Below are 14,885 nucleotides of genomic sequence, written 5' to 3'. Positions count from 1 at the left end.
TCTATGTTCTGAGAGCAAATACTTCAGATCTCTCTTTTTTCTTTTTTTTTTTTTTTGACAGAGTCTCTGTAGTCCAGGCTAGAGTGCAGTGGTGCAATCTCGGCTCACTGCGACCTCCACCTCCCAGGTCCAAGCGATTCTCCTGCCTCAGCCTCCAGAGTAGCTGGGATTATAGGCCCGCGCCACCACACCAAGCTAATTTTTGTATTTTTAGTAGAGACAGGGTTTCACCATGTTGGCCAGGCTGGTCTTGAACCCCTGACCTCAGTGATCCGCCAGCCTCAGCCTCCCAAAGTGCTGGGATTACAGGCATGAGCCACTGCACCCGGCCAGATCTCTTCTTTCTTAAAGTTTATACTACCGCTAACTCATCTCCGCAAACAAACAACTCGATGGGCCTCTCTTAATCCTCCCCAGTCACTCAACTTTTCACCTCCAATTTTCTTCCCAGTCTGTTCAGATAAATCTGTTTCTTCCTCTTCTTTCTTTTTCGGTGGAGTGGAGAGTTCTGTTTATGTTAAAACATTACCCAATCAACAGTTCAAAGCATCCTCTTGAGACAGCAGTAGAGACTGAAAAAATACATGCAATAATATTTGCTTCTTCCACAATTGCCAATATTTATTGTTAACGCTAAGCCAGGCAGTAGGCTTGGCACTTTATATGCTGTTATCTCCCCCTGATTAGCATTAATATCCTCACTTGACAGTTAAAAAAAACTTGCCCAATACTTCAATGCTAGAATGTGGTACAGTCAAATCTGACAGTAAGGCTAGAGAGAGAGGAAGGGCCAGGTCATGCAGGGCTTTGTATGTCATCTTAAAAGTTTACACTTGGCCGGGCGCGGTGGCTTATGCCTGTAATTCCAGCACTTTGGGAGGCCGAGGCGGGCAGATCACAAGGTCAGGAGTTCGAGACCAGCCTGGCCAATATGGTGAAACCCTGTCTTTACTAAAAATACAAAAATTAGCTGGGCGTGGTGGCTTGTGCCTGTACTCGCAGCTACTCGAGAGGCTGAGGCAGAAGAATCGCTTGAACCCAGGAGGCGGGGCTGCAGTGAGCTGAGATCGTGCCCCTGCACTCCAGCCTGGGGACAGAGTGAGACTCTGTCCAAAAAAAAAAAAAGGAATAGTATTTTTAGAGATCTTTAAACAGGGAATAGCATAATGCAATCACCTTTATAGAAAATTCAGTCACTCAGGCCGAACGCAGTGGCTCATGCCTGTAATCTCAGCACTTTGGAAGGCCGAGGCGGGTGGATCACTTGAGGTCAGGAGTTCAAAACCAGCCTGGGCAAAATGGTGAAACCCTGTCTCTACTAAAAATACAAAAATTAGCCGGGCGTTATGGTGGGTGCCTGTAGTCCCAAATACTCGGGAGGCTGAGGCAGGAGAATCGGTTGAACCTGGGAGGTGGAGGTTGCAGTGAGCCAAGATTGTGTAATTGCACTCCAGCCTGGGTGACAAGAGCAAAACTCGGTCTCAAAAAAAAAAAAAATTTAAAAAAAGAAAATTCAGTCACTCATACTTCAGAGAAGTATGCATCAAGACAGAACTTCAAAGAAGTATGCAGTAAATCAGATGATGAGAGCATGAACCAAGTTAGTAAGAGTGAGGCAGAAAAAGGTTTAAGAGTTTTTTAAAAATGAGTTCAATCTTAGCATATTGAGTTGAAAGTTGCTTATCTGTAGGGAGTTAGATGGTCTACATTTTAGATATTTGCAAGTGATCCTTAGGTGACAGAGAACTAGGTATGCGCTGGATTCAGAAGTTATCATTACACAGTAATTAATGCTCCAGAAGTGGGTGAGTTCCCCAAAGAAAAGTTTATAGAATGAGAAATTAAGAAGGTCCATATAGAACAAAATCTTGAAAACACCAATATTCAAAGCGTGTGTATAGGGAAAGTGGCCAGCATCCTATTACTAAAAACCTACACCAAATAATATCCCATTATACTTGTGAAGTATTCTATCACTAGAGTCTGAATTTGAAATTTCGTTATTAGTGGCTGTCACCCATGGATGTCACCCATGGAATGTGGAAACTCATAAGTATCCCTCCAGTAAAATCAAACACCATACATATCAAAAATAATATTCAGGCCAGGTGTGGTAGCTCATACCTGTAATCCCAACACATTGAAAGGCCAAAGCAGGAGGATCACTTGAGGTCAGGGATTTGAAACCAGCCTGGGCAACATAGTGAAACCCCATCTCTATCAAAAAATATAAAATATTAGCCACCTGTGGTGCTAAATACCTGCAGTCCCAGCTACTCAAGAGGCTGGGGTGGGAGATCCACTTGAGCCTGGGAGTCCAAGGCTGCAGTGAACTAGGATTGCACTACTGCACACCAGCCTAAGTGACAGGTATCCTGTCTTTAAAAATAAATAAATAAATAAATAAATAAATATCATGCTTTTTTATTTTTTATTTTATTTTATTTTTGAGACAGAGTTTTGCTCCTGTTGCCCATGCTGGAATGCAATGGTGTGGTCTCAGCTCACTGCAACCTCCGCCTCCTGGGTTCAAGCAATTCTCCTGCCTCAGCCTCCCAAGTAGTTGGCATTACAGGTCTCCACCACCATGCCAAGCTAATTTTTGTATTTTTAATAGAGATGGGGTTTCACCATGTTGGCCAGGCTGAGTCTCGAACTTCTGACCTCAGGTGATCCGCCCACCTCGGCCTCCCAAAGTGCTGGGATTACAGGCATGAGCCACCACACCAAGACTTATTTTTTGTTGTTTTTTTGAGATGGAGTCTCATTTTGTCAGCTAGGCTGGAGCACAGTGGCGTGATCTCAGCTCACTGCAACTTCCACCTCCCATGCTCAAGTGGATCCTCCCGCCTCAGCCTCCCAAGTGCTGGGACTACAGGGCCCAGCTAATTTTTGTATTTTGTTGTAGAGACTGGGTTTGGCCATGTCACCCAGGCTAGTCTCAAACTCCTGGACTCAAGCCATCTACCCACCTCGGCTTCCTGAAGTGTTGGGATTGATTACAGGTGTGAGCTACTGCCCCCAGCCCATTCATTATTATTATTATTTTTTATAGAGGCTGTGTCTCACTCTGTTGGTCAGGCTGGTCTTGAACTCCTGGGCCCAGGTGATCCTTCCACCTCGGCCTCCCAAAGTGCTGAGATTACAGGTGTGAGCCACTGCACTTGGCCCCATCCATTATTTTTAAGGGCTTGTAAAAATGACAGAAATATAAGATTACAATATATTATAAAAAATGATAGAAATATGATTGTAATACATTATGAAAAATACAAGGATTGAAATTATATAAGCTCCCAATACAATATAGAAAAGGAAGTCGTTAATTCTATTTGGGGAAAATAGAAATTGGATGATCAGAAAAGCTTTCTAGGGCTGGGCGTGGTGGCTCATGCCTGTAATCCCAGCACTTTGGAAGGCCAAGGTGGGCAAGTCACTTGAGGTCAGGAGTTCAAGATCGGCCTGACCAACATGGTGAAACCCCATTTCTACTGAAAAATACAAAAAGAATCAGCCAGGCATGGTGACGTCTGCTTGTAGTCCCAGCTGCCGGGAGGCTGAGGCAGGAGAATGGCTTGAACCCAGGAGGCAAAGGTTGCAGTGAGATTGCACCGCTGCACACCAGCCTGGGCGATACAGCGAGACTCTGTCTTAAAAAAAAAAAAAAAAAAAGAATTAACATCAAATTTTATCTCTTCTTAGCACAGATTTTTTTTTTAACTTGGCATAGAATTCAGAACCAGGAAATTATGTTGAACTAACTTTCCAAATAAAATTTAGCATGTCATTCTATTATGAACATATGCCACAAACCACAATAATATTAGCATTAGTAGTACCTGTGACTTCACAACCAAAAAAACCACAGGTATTTTCTTTTTTTTTTGAGACGGAGTCTTGCTCTGTAGCCCAGGCTGGAGTGCAGTGGCGCGATCTCGGCTCACTGCAAGCTCCGCCTCCCAGGTTCACGCCATTCTCCTGCCTCAGCCTCCCGAGTAGCTGGGACTACAGGCGCCCGCTACCGCGCCCAGCTAATTTTTTGTATTTTTAGTAGAGACGGGGTTTCACTATGTTAGCCAGGATGGTCTCGATCTCCTGACCTCGTGATCCGCCCGCCTCGGCCTCCCAAAGTGCTGGGATTACAGGCGTGAGCCACCGCGCCCGGCCTAAAAACCACAGGTATTTTCATTTCACGTAACAGTTGCTGCAGACAACTCAAAATTTCATTTATAGTCATTAGTACCTCTAAAATTATCTTAATAGGTATGCTCATTGCTATATCTCGTTCTTTAGTTAATAAAGAAGCATATACGTTACTGTATTACAAATTTGCTTTTAAAATATTTTGTTAGCTATTTCAATACTCAGAATTTCCTTTTAATCCAAAATATTTTATGCATTTAAAAACACTGTTCTGAAAATGGGTCCCTGGGTTTCTCCACACTGCCAAAGAGTCAATGGCACAAAAACAGAAGTTAGGAACTTCTTCTTAGGAATCTTTGATGATACCTCCCCATTCGTCTCCTTTTCTCTCGTATCCAACAAACCCATCGTTCTGAATTAGGTGTCCCTCCTTTGTCTTCTTTTTGATTTCCCATTGTAACTTCTGCATGCCTCCTTGATATTCTTGTCTGGTCTCAACTAATCCTTGGAGCTCTCTGAGCACTGGAATCATACTGATCATTGCTGTATGCACAGTGCCCTACAGGGAGTGAATGCTTAATATTAATAATAAGCAGTTGTTGAATTAATCAGTCTATTAGAACACAAAACCCCAAGTATCTACAAGGTACTAAGACAACTGCAGACTCAGTAATGAGATGCTAAATAAACTTCTTAAATAATCCCAATATAACTACACTGAAATTAGCTGCTACACTCTTGAATTCTTACATGAAGCCAAAGAGTAGATATATCATTTAGGACTTTTTGTTTTTCATATAGAAGTAACAATAAATTCAATTGAAACAGGGTTAAATTAAAGGAATGTATTGACTTACATACCAGAAAGGTGCAGAGATAAGTCTTCAAGAGTGGCCCCTCAGGATCCCATGTCAGTTTTTCAGTGAATCTCTCAGTGTTTCTCTCTGTATGAGGAGTCCTCCTCAGGCCTGCTTCCTTCAAGAACACAAGATAGCTGCCAGCAGGTAAAAGCAGCCATGTGCTTCCTCCTTAAGGTCCAAAGGAGTTGCTGCTCCCACATAAATCTGGAGTATGACAGTTACAAGATAACTCAGTCCAATCTGTGTCCCAGAGAATGGTGATTGGCTCAAGCCTGGGTTATCTGACAAACCCCTGTGAAGGAGGGGTTACTCAGATTAGTTTCACCCAATCAGGATTGATCTCGGAGCTGGAGGTGGGGCCCAGCTCTCCAAACAGTGAACTGTTTCATAATGGGAATGAGGTGGGGAATAATGTTGGAGAGACAAATGCAAGAGTGGTCAGCAAAAGTACTATATCCAAAGACTTAAAACAGGATTTTGCTTCAAAAAAATCTGTTATCACAGTGTCTTGAATTCAATATGATAAAATATGTAGTGATTATCAATTATATCAATATGTAATGAGTAAATAACTTCACTGGTAAACACTGTATTTACTTTTTATTCAAATTTTACAAGATAGAATGCAATCCAACAATTCAAGTATAGAACTAAACTACTGGCCAGGCGCAGTGGCTCACGCCTGTAATCCCAGCACTTTGGGAGGCTGAGGCGGGTAGATCACCTGAGGCCAGGAGTTCGAGACCAGCCTGGCCAACATGGCGAAACCCCGTCTCTACTAAAAATACAAAAATTAGCCGGACATGATGGTGGACCCCTATAATCCGAACTATCCGGGACGCTGAGGCAGGAGAATCTCTTGAACCGGGGAGGCAGAGGTTGCAGTGAGCCGAGATTGTGCCATTGCACTCCTGCCTGGGCAACAGAGCTAGACTCCATGCCAAAAGGAAAAAAAAAAAAAACCTGAAAACTAAACTACTGAATTTGCTAGGTAATACTCTGTAGTTCTACAAATTAGCAAATTAATTTCTCTCCTGGTGTAGTTAACTCAAATAATGCTCAATTTGTCTTGAATAGCAGAAAGCTTCTGAAAAATGAATGTTTTTCAACTTTTTCTAATGAGAGTTTTGTTAGATAGTTTATGTGCTCACCAACACCAAACACTGACTAGACAGTTAAATCTGTCTCTAAGAAAGAACGTTGTGAATTTTGCCAGAAATTTATGTATCTGTATTAGCCCTACACAAAGCACCTAATCCCTGTCCTGGTGTCTTCATTTAACAAAAGCAGTAGTATGGTAACATGAAATACAGAACAGCAGTACTGTACAAAATAAAATCTCACTCGTTATATTTTTTAAATGTATCAACAGACTTCCAATTAGGATCTGTAGTTACTAACCTTGCTCAATTCTCATTGCATTGCATACTAATAATGTTTCTAATGTAAATATTAGTGCAAGTTTAGTCTACATCTTTTTTCTTTCATCTTCTCTGAATATTTGTGTTTTATATTCTCACAATAATCTGGAATATGATTTCCTACATTCCACAATGGTTGAACAAGATCTAGGAGTATTTTGTTTGATAGATGATAGGGCTATCTAACTAAATGAGGTCATTGTCTCTGAAATCTGACGACACAGCAGTACACTGACAGATGAAAATAACAAACCATGTAAATCAATACTTAATTCACACATTTTACTTCCATCTCCCTGGGTCTCAGTATTTTTCTCTTTCCTCTAAATCTGCCCCCTTCCTTTCTCAGAGGCAATGCAGAGCACTTTCTCTTTCTTCTACAGTTTCTGATCAGTGGTTATCAGTGATTTTGTAGAATTTCTCTTAAGTAATCAGAAAAAAAATCTGAGAAGCAGGGGTTGCCAGGGAAACCAGAGCCAATAACAGCTGGAAGTTCCTGAAGGAAGAAATTCCTTTGAGACAGATAAAACCTACAGACTGATTTGGAGGAAGAGGGAGAAAAAATGCCAGGAGCACAGTGAAAGGCTGAGTCAATGAGATGAAAAGGAAAAGATAAAGTAAAACATTCATTAATTAAAATTATTTTTAGATCGACAAAGGCTAGAAACAAGAGAATTAGAACAGAGACAGGAATGGGTTTTTTAGTGAAAGAAGAGGTTAAGACACAATGGGTAGGCCCAACACTTTGGAAGACCGACGCAGGTGGATCACTTGAGGCCAGGAGTTCGAGACCAGACTGGCCAACATGACAAAAACCCATCTCTACTAAAAAATACAAAAATTAGTCAGGCTTGGTGGTACATGCCTATAATCCCAGTTACTACAGAGGCCGAGCAGGAGAAATGCTTGAACCTGGCAAGCGGAGGTTACAGTGAGCCGAGATCCAGCCTGGGTGACAGGGCAAGACTGTCTCAAAAAAAAAAAAAAAAAAAAAAAAGGCACAATGAGTAGTGTGTAAGAGATTAAATGGTATAGATAGACAAGGGTCAGTACATGTGTCCATAGCTTCCTGGATATGTTTTATTTTAAATTACTTTATTGCTCAGAATATATGTAACTACATCTGTATCTATAGTCTAAATACTCCGGGCCGGGCGCAGTGGCTCATGCCTATAATCCTAGCACTTGGGGAGGCCGAGGTGGGTGGATCACCTGTGGTCAGGAGTTCGAGACCAGCCTGGCCAATATGGCCAAACCCCATATTGTATTTTTAGTCTCTCCTAAAAATACAAAAATTAGCTGGGCGTGGTGGCAGGCGCTTGTAATCCCAGCTACTCGGAAGGCTGAGGCAGGAGAATCACTTTTACCTGGGGGCAGAGGTTGCAGTAAGCCAAGATCATGCCACTGCACTCCAGCCTGGGTGACAGAGCAAGACTCCATCTCAAAAATAAAATAAAATAAAAATTCCTCAAGAACAACTAACTCAAAACTTCCAAAATGAAACTCATCTCCATCAGCAATCTCACTGACCAAATCCATATTTCACTTCTCATTACCTTTGACTCCTCCCTTGCCATGAGGCAGGAAAATAGGGTCTGGAGGCAGGGAACACAAGGCCAATTCACGCTTCAGCTATGACAGGAAATATCCTCTCCATAAGATGTATGCTGTAAATAACTTTGTAATTTTACTTCATCCTCTCCATTTACATAGGGTGTAACACAAGTAACCAATGGAATCCTCTAGGGGGTATTTACACTCCCCAAAAAATCTGTAACAGGTCCTTTGAGCCCCTATAATGCTCCCACGCTGTGGAGTGTACTTTCATTTTCAATAAAACCCTTCATTCCATCCTTGCTTTGTTTGTGCGTTTTGTCCAATTCTTTGTTCAAGATGCCAAGAACCTTGACCCCCTCCACCGTTAACAGCCATAAACCCCACATTCAACCAGTCACAAAATCTTGACCTTTCTACCTACTTTCTACCTACTGCTCTAAAATGGAACTCTTTCTCTTGATTTTTCCACTGCCGATGAAGAGTCAAACTCTGTCAAATATTTGAAGAGATTTCTTCTGAATCAAATATGAGTGACCATGGCCTGTGACACAGCCCTCAGGAGGTCCTGAGAACATGTGCCCCAGGTAGTCGGGTGCAGCTTAGTTTTATACATTTTAGGGAGGCACGAGACATTAACCAAACACATTTAAGAAATACATTGGTTTGGTCCAGAGAGGCAGAACAACTTGAGGTGGTGAGGGAGACTTCAGGCTATCGGTAAATTTATTTGTTTTTGTTTTGTTTTGTTTTGTTTGAGACGAGTCTCCCTGGGACATCCAGGCTGGAGTACAATGGTATCTCGGCTCACTGCAACCTCAGCTTCTTGGGTTCAAGCAGTTCTCCTGCCTCAGCCTCCCGAATAGCTGGGACTACAGGCATGTGCCACCACGCCTGGCTAATTTTTATATTTTCAGTAGAGACGGGGTTTCACCATATTGGCCAGGCTGTTCTTGAACTCCTGACCTCAAGTGATCCGCCTGCCTTGGCCTCCCAAAGTGCTGGGATTACAGGCCTGAGTCACTGCGCCCGGCTTATAGGTATATTTAAACATTTTCTGGTTGATAATTGGTTGAGTTTGTCTAAAGACCTAGAATTAACAGAAAGGATTGTCTGGCTTAAGATAAAGGATTATGGAGACCGAGTTCTTATTTGCAGAGGAAGCCTTCAAGTACTAGGCTTCGGAGAGAAGAGAATGTAAAATGTTTCTTATCAGACTTAAAGTCTGTGCTGATGTTAATGATGAAGAGGTATAATGAGGCATGTTCAACCACCACTTCCCATCAGGACCTGCCACAGTCTCTGCAGTTAAATTTTAAAAGAGCCGTGAATGAGGAGGAAGTCCATTCAGATAGATGGTTGGAAGGGGGATCTTAGAATTTTATTTTTGGTTTATACCACTAGCCATATTTGGGTTCAGGCTACTATCACTTGAAACTGTCTCCTAACTGATCTGTGACTCCCATTTCCCACCTGTGCTTGCACACACAAAACCTCACATCACTCACCCCTTGGATTGCCAGATGTATCAAATAAAATTACAGGACACCCAGTTAAATTTAAAGTTCAAATATACAACAACTTTTTAGTATAAGTGTATCCCAAATAGGACAGGGATATTTGTAATACTTGAGGTATTGTCCCGTGCAATATTTGGGATGTACTTACACTAAAAAAAAAAAAAATTGGCGTTGGCCAGGCACAGTGGCTCATGCCTGTAATACCAGCACTTTGGGAGGCCGAGGTGGGTGGATCACGAGGTCGGGAGATCGAGACCATCCTGGCTAACACAGTGAAACCTCGTCTCTACTAAGAAATACAAAAAATTAGCCGGGCGTGGTGGTGGGCGCCTGTAGTCCCAGCTATTCGGGAGGCTGAGGCAAGAGAATGGCATGAACCCGGGAGGCGGAGCTTGCAGTGAGCTGAGATGGTGCCACTGCACTCCAGCCTGGGTGACAGAGCAAGACTCCGTCTCAAAAAAAAAAAAAAAAAAAAAAATTGTTGTTTATCTGAAATTCACATTTACCTGGGCACTTCTGTAAACCAAAAATAAAATTGTAAAGCCCCCCAATCATCTGAATGGACTTCCTCCATGGCCAGGGAGCTCTTAAAATTTAACCTGAGAGGCTGGGTGCAGTGGTTCACGTCTGTAATCCCAGCGCTTTGGGAGGCCGAGGCGGGCGGATCACCTGAGGTCAGGAGTTCGAGACCAGCCTGGACAACATGGTGAAACCCCGTCTCTACTAAAAACACAAAAATTAGCTGAGCATGGTGGCAGGCACCTGTAACCCCAGCCACTCAGAAGGCTGAGGCAGGAGAATCGCTTGAACCCAGGAGGTGGAGGTTGCGGTGAGTTCAGATTGTGTCATTGCTCTCCAGCCTGGGTAACGAGTGAAATTCCGTCTCAAAAAAAGAAAAAAAAAAATTAACCTTAGAGACTGCTTGAGGCCATGATGAGAAGTGGGGGTCCGATCTGCTTCATGATACCTCTCAGGCATTAACATCAACACAGACCTTAAATCTGATAAGAAGCATTTACAATCTATTCTCTCTGAAGCCTGCTACCTGGAGACTTCATCTGCATGATAAAACTTTGGTCTCTGCAAGCCAGACATTTCCTTTCTATTGATCCCAGGTATTTAGATAAACTCAACCGTCAACCAGAAAGTGTTTAAATCATACTGAAAGCCCTCCTCACCAACCACTTTGAGTTGTCCTGCTTTTCTGAACCAAACAATGTATTTCTTAAATGTGTTTGATTAATGTCCCATGTCTCCCTAAAATGAGTAAAACCAAGCTGCTCCCGGACCACCTGAGACACATGTTCTCAGGGCCTCCTGAGGTCTGTGTCACAGAACATGATCACTCACATTTGGCTGAGAATAAATCTCTTCTAATATTTTACAGATTGACTCTTTTCGCCGACACCTTGTATTTCGTCTGGCAACCTTACTCACCCCTCAACCATCTGTTTGAGTTGTTTAGAGTTATGGATGTAGTTAAAGTACGAAGCCAAATGTGTGGGAATAATAACGCCAAATTCAAGATAGTGGTTTCAATGGAGCACGAAGGAGAAAAACACCATCAGGGGTATATAAGAAAATTCTACTGTGTGTGTTTGTATTGTATATGTATTTTTAATTTTTGCTTTTTAGGTTTTTCCTCTTTTTAAAGAGTACTTATGTGATTTTTTTTTTCTGTGATAGGTCTTGTCAACGGAAAGGGGTCCCTATCCAGACCCCAAGAGAGCGTTCTTGGATCTCTTGCAAGAAAGAATTCGAGGCAAATCCATAGAGTAAGGTAAAAGCAAGTTTATTAAGAAAGTAAAGGAATAAAGAATGGCTACTCCATAGACAGAGCAGTGGCACAGGCTGCTCAACTAAGAATACTCAGTTATTTTTGTATACCCTAAACAGGGGGTGGATTATTCATGAGTTTTCCAGGAAAGGGGTAGGCAATTCCTGAAACTGAGGGTTCCTCTCCTTTTTAGACCATATAGGGTGACTTCCTGACATTGCCATGGCATTTGTAAACTGTCATGGTGCTGGTGGGAGTGTCTCTTAGCATGCTAATGTATTATAATTAGCATATAATGAGCAGTGAAGATGACCAAGAGGTCACTTTTGTTATATATAAAGTTTTGGTGCCACAAAAGAACTAGCACTCGAATATAAAATTTTCTTTTTAATTCTCAGCAAGGCAAGTTACTTCTATATAGAAGGGTGCACCCTTACAGATGAAACAATGGTAAGCGCTCATTTGGACAAGGGAGGGGAAGGGGTTCTTATCCCTGAAGCACATGGCCCCTGTTGCTGTGTCATTCCCCTATTGGCTAGGGTTAGACTGCACAGCCTAAACTAATTCCGATTGGCTAATTTAAAGAGAATGAAGGGGTGAGTGCTTTGGCGGGAGTCAGGGCAGAGCAGGTAGCAGGTAATTGGAATGAGGTAGGGTGGAGCCAGTGATTGGAATGTAGGGTGGAGCAGGTGATCAGAATGAGTCAGGGTGGAGTACGTAATTGAAAAAGATTGCTTTATGAGGAAGTTTAAAAGTAAAAGGCAAAGAATTGAACATACTGACATATTAATTCTTTGAAAAGAAATTTAGAACTCATATCTAACACCATCTTGCTTTTGGTGGGTTTTGGCTGGCTTCTTTACTGCATGCTGTTTTATCAGCAAGGTCTTTGTGACTTGTATTGTGCCGACCTCCTTAACTTCCTGGGAATGCAGCCTAGTAGGTCTCAGCCTTAGTTTACCCAGCCCCTATTCAAGATGGAGTCACCCTGTTTCAAACACCTCTCATAGTCTTGCTCTGTCACCCAGGCTGGAGCCTTGTCGGTTCACTGGAACACGAGTACTTATGTTTTATTTCTTAAGCTTAGTGATGTGTGTCAGACCTCTGAGCCCAAGCTAAGCCATCATATCCCCTGTGACCTGCATGTATACATCCAGATGGCCTGAAGCAAGTGAAGAATCACAAAAGAAGTGAAAAGGGCCGGTTCCTGCCTTAACTGATGACATTCCACCATTGTGATTTGTTTCTGCCCCACCTTAACTGAGCAATTAACCTTGTGAACTTCCTTCTCCTGGCTCAGAAGCTTCCCCACTGAGCACCTTGTGACCCCCGCCCCTGCCCGCCATAGAACAACCCCCTTTGATTGTAATTTTCCTTTACCTACCCAAATCCTATAAAATGGCCCCACCCCTATCTCCCTTCGATGACGCTCTTTTTGGACTCAGCCTGCCTGCACCTAGGTGATTAAAAAGCTTTATTGCTCATGCAAAGCCTGTTTGGTGGTCTCTTCAGACGGACGTGCATGACATTTGGTGCCGTGACTCAGATCGGGGGACCTCCCTTGGGAGATCAATCCCCTGTCCTCCTGCTCTTTGCTCTGTGAGAAAGATCCACCTACGACCTCTGGTCCTCAGACCAACCAGCCCAAAGAACATCTCACCAATTTTAAGTTGGGTAAGCGGCCTCTTTTTACTTTCTTCTCCAACCTCTCTCACTATCCCTAAACCTCTTTCTCCTTTAAATCTTGGCACCATCCTTCAATCTCTCTCTTCTCTTAATTTCAGTTCCTTCCTTTTTCTGGTAGAGACAGAGGAGACACGTTTTATCCATGAACCCAAAACTCCAGCGCCGGTCACGGACTTGGGAAGACAGTCTTCCCTTGGTGTTTAATTACTGCGGGGATGCCTGCTTGATTATTCACCCACGTTTCAGAGGTCTCTGATCACTGGGGACGCCTGCCTTGATCCTTCACCCTTAGTGGCAAGCACCACTTTCCTGGGGGGCAAGCACCCCCCACCCCTTCTCTCCATGTCTCTACCCTCTCTTTTCTTTGGGCTTGCCTCCTTCACTATGGGCAACCTTCCACCCTCCAGTCTTCCTTCTCCTCCCTTAGCCTGTGTTCTCAAGAACTTGAAACCTCTTCAACTCACACCTCATCTAAAACCTAAATGCCTTATTTTCTTCTGCAATACCACTTGACCCCAATACAAACTCGACGATGGTTCCAAATAGCCAGAAAACAGCACTTTCAATTTTTCCATCCTACAAGATCTAGATAATTCTTGTCATAAAATGGGCAAATGGTCTGAGGTGCCTGATGTCCAGGCATTCTTTTACACATCAGTCCCTCTCTAGTCTCTGTTCCCAATGCAACTCATCCAAAATCCTTCTTTCCCTCCTGCCTGTCCCCTCAGTCCCAACCCCAAGTGTCACTGAGTCTTTTCAATCTTCCTTTTCTACCGACCCATCTGACCTCTCCCCTCCTCCCCAGACTGCTCTTCCTCAGGTCACTCCCCGCCAGGCTGAATCAGGCTCTGATTCTTCCTCAGCCTCTGCTCCCCCACCCTATAATCCTTCTATCACCTCCCCTCCTCACACCAGGTCCAGCTTACGGTTTCATTCTGTGACTAACCCTCCCCAACCTGCCCAACAATTTCCTCTTAAAGAGGTGGCTGGAGCTAAAGGCATAGTCAAGGTTAATGCTCCTTTTTCTTTATCCGACCTCTCCCAAATCAATTAGCATTTAGGCTCTTTTTCATCAAATATAAAAACCCAGCCTGGTTCATGGCTCGTTTTGCAGCAACCCTGAGAAGCTTTACAACCCTAGACCCTGAAAGGTCAGAAGGCCGTCTTATTCTCAATATGCACTTTATTACTCAATCTGCTCCCAACATTAAATTAAGCTCCAAAAATTAGATTCTGGCCCTCAAACCCCACAACCGGACTTAATTAACCTCACCTTGATGGTGTACGATAATAGAGTAGAGGGAGCCAAGTAGCAACATATTTCTGAACAATTCCTTGCCTCCACTGTGAGAGAAATCCCAGCCACATCTCCAGCACACAAGAACTTCAAAATGCCTAAGCCGCAGTGGTCAAGCATTCCTACAGGCTCTCCTCCATCAGAATCTAGCTTCAAGTGCCAGTAATCTGGCCACTGGGCCAAGCAATGCCCACAGCCCCGGTTTCCTCCTAAGCCATGTCCCATCTGTGTGGGACCCCACTGGAAATTGGACTGTCCAACTCCCCTGGCAGCCACTCCCAGAGCCCCTGGAACCCTGGCCCAAGGCTCTCTGACACTCCTTCCCAGATCTTCTTGGCTTAGCAGCTGAAACTGATGCTGCCCAATCACCTCAGAAGCCTCCTGGACCATCACAGATGCTTTTGGTAACTCTTACAGTGGAGGGTAAGTCCGTCCCCTTCTTAATCAGTACGGAGGCTACCCACTCCACATTACCTTCACTTCAAGAGCCTGTTTCCCTTGCCTCCATAACTATTGTGGGTATTGATGGCCAGGCTTCTAAACCTCTTAAAACTCCCCAACTCTGATGCCAACTTGGACAACATTCTTTCATGCACTCCTTTTTAGTTATCCCCGCCTGCCCAGCTC

The 14,885-nt window shown here is 43.5% G+C and overlaps 1 protein-coding gene across 3 annotated transcripts in view; it reads left to right on the top strand.

The window, feature by feature from the left end:
- LOC109028477 (putative uncharacterized protein ANKRD13C-DT) overlaps window positions 1–14,885 on the top strand; it is a 30,995-nt gene that overhangs the window by 797 nt on the left and 15,313 nt on the right. The window contains exons 2-5 of one of the 3 annotated variants that reach the window (XM_055350761.2): window positions 10,886–11,068; window positions 11,185–11,278; window positions 11,674–11,725; window positions 12,358–12,765. In XM_055350761.2, the coding sequence (XP_055206736.1) occupies window positions 10,886–11,068; window positions 11,185–11,272 (271 nt within the window). In that variant the 3' untranslated portion in view covers window positions 11,273–11,278; window positions 11,674–11,725; window positions 12,358–12,765. Of the gene's footprint in view, window positions 1–10,885; window positions 11,069–11,184; window positions 11,279–11,673; window positions 11,726–12,357; window positions 12,766–14,885 lie in introns of those variants that run through there. The other 2 variants (XM_055350766.2, XM_063697687.1) reach the window with 2 other exon arrangements.

This window comes from Gorilla gorilla, chromosome 1 (genome assembly GCF_029281585.2).
Source record: "Gorilla gorilla gorilla isolate KB3781 chromosome 1, NHGRI_mGorGor1-v2.1_pri, whole genome shotgun sequence".
NCBI classification, from domain to species: Eukaryota; Metazoa; Chordata; class Mammalia; order Primates; family Hominidae; genus Gorilla; species Gorilla gorilla.
This window is presented reverse-complemented; position numbering and strand designations above follow the sequence as displayed.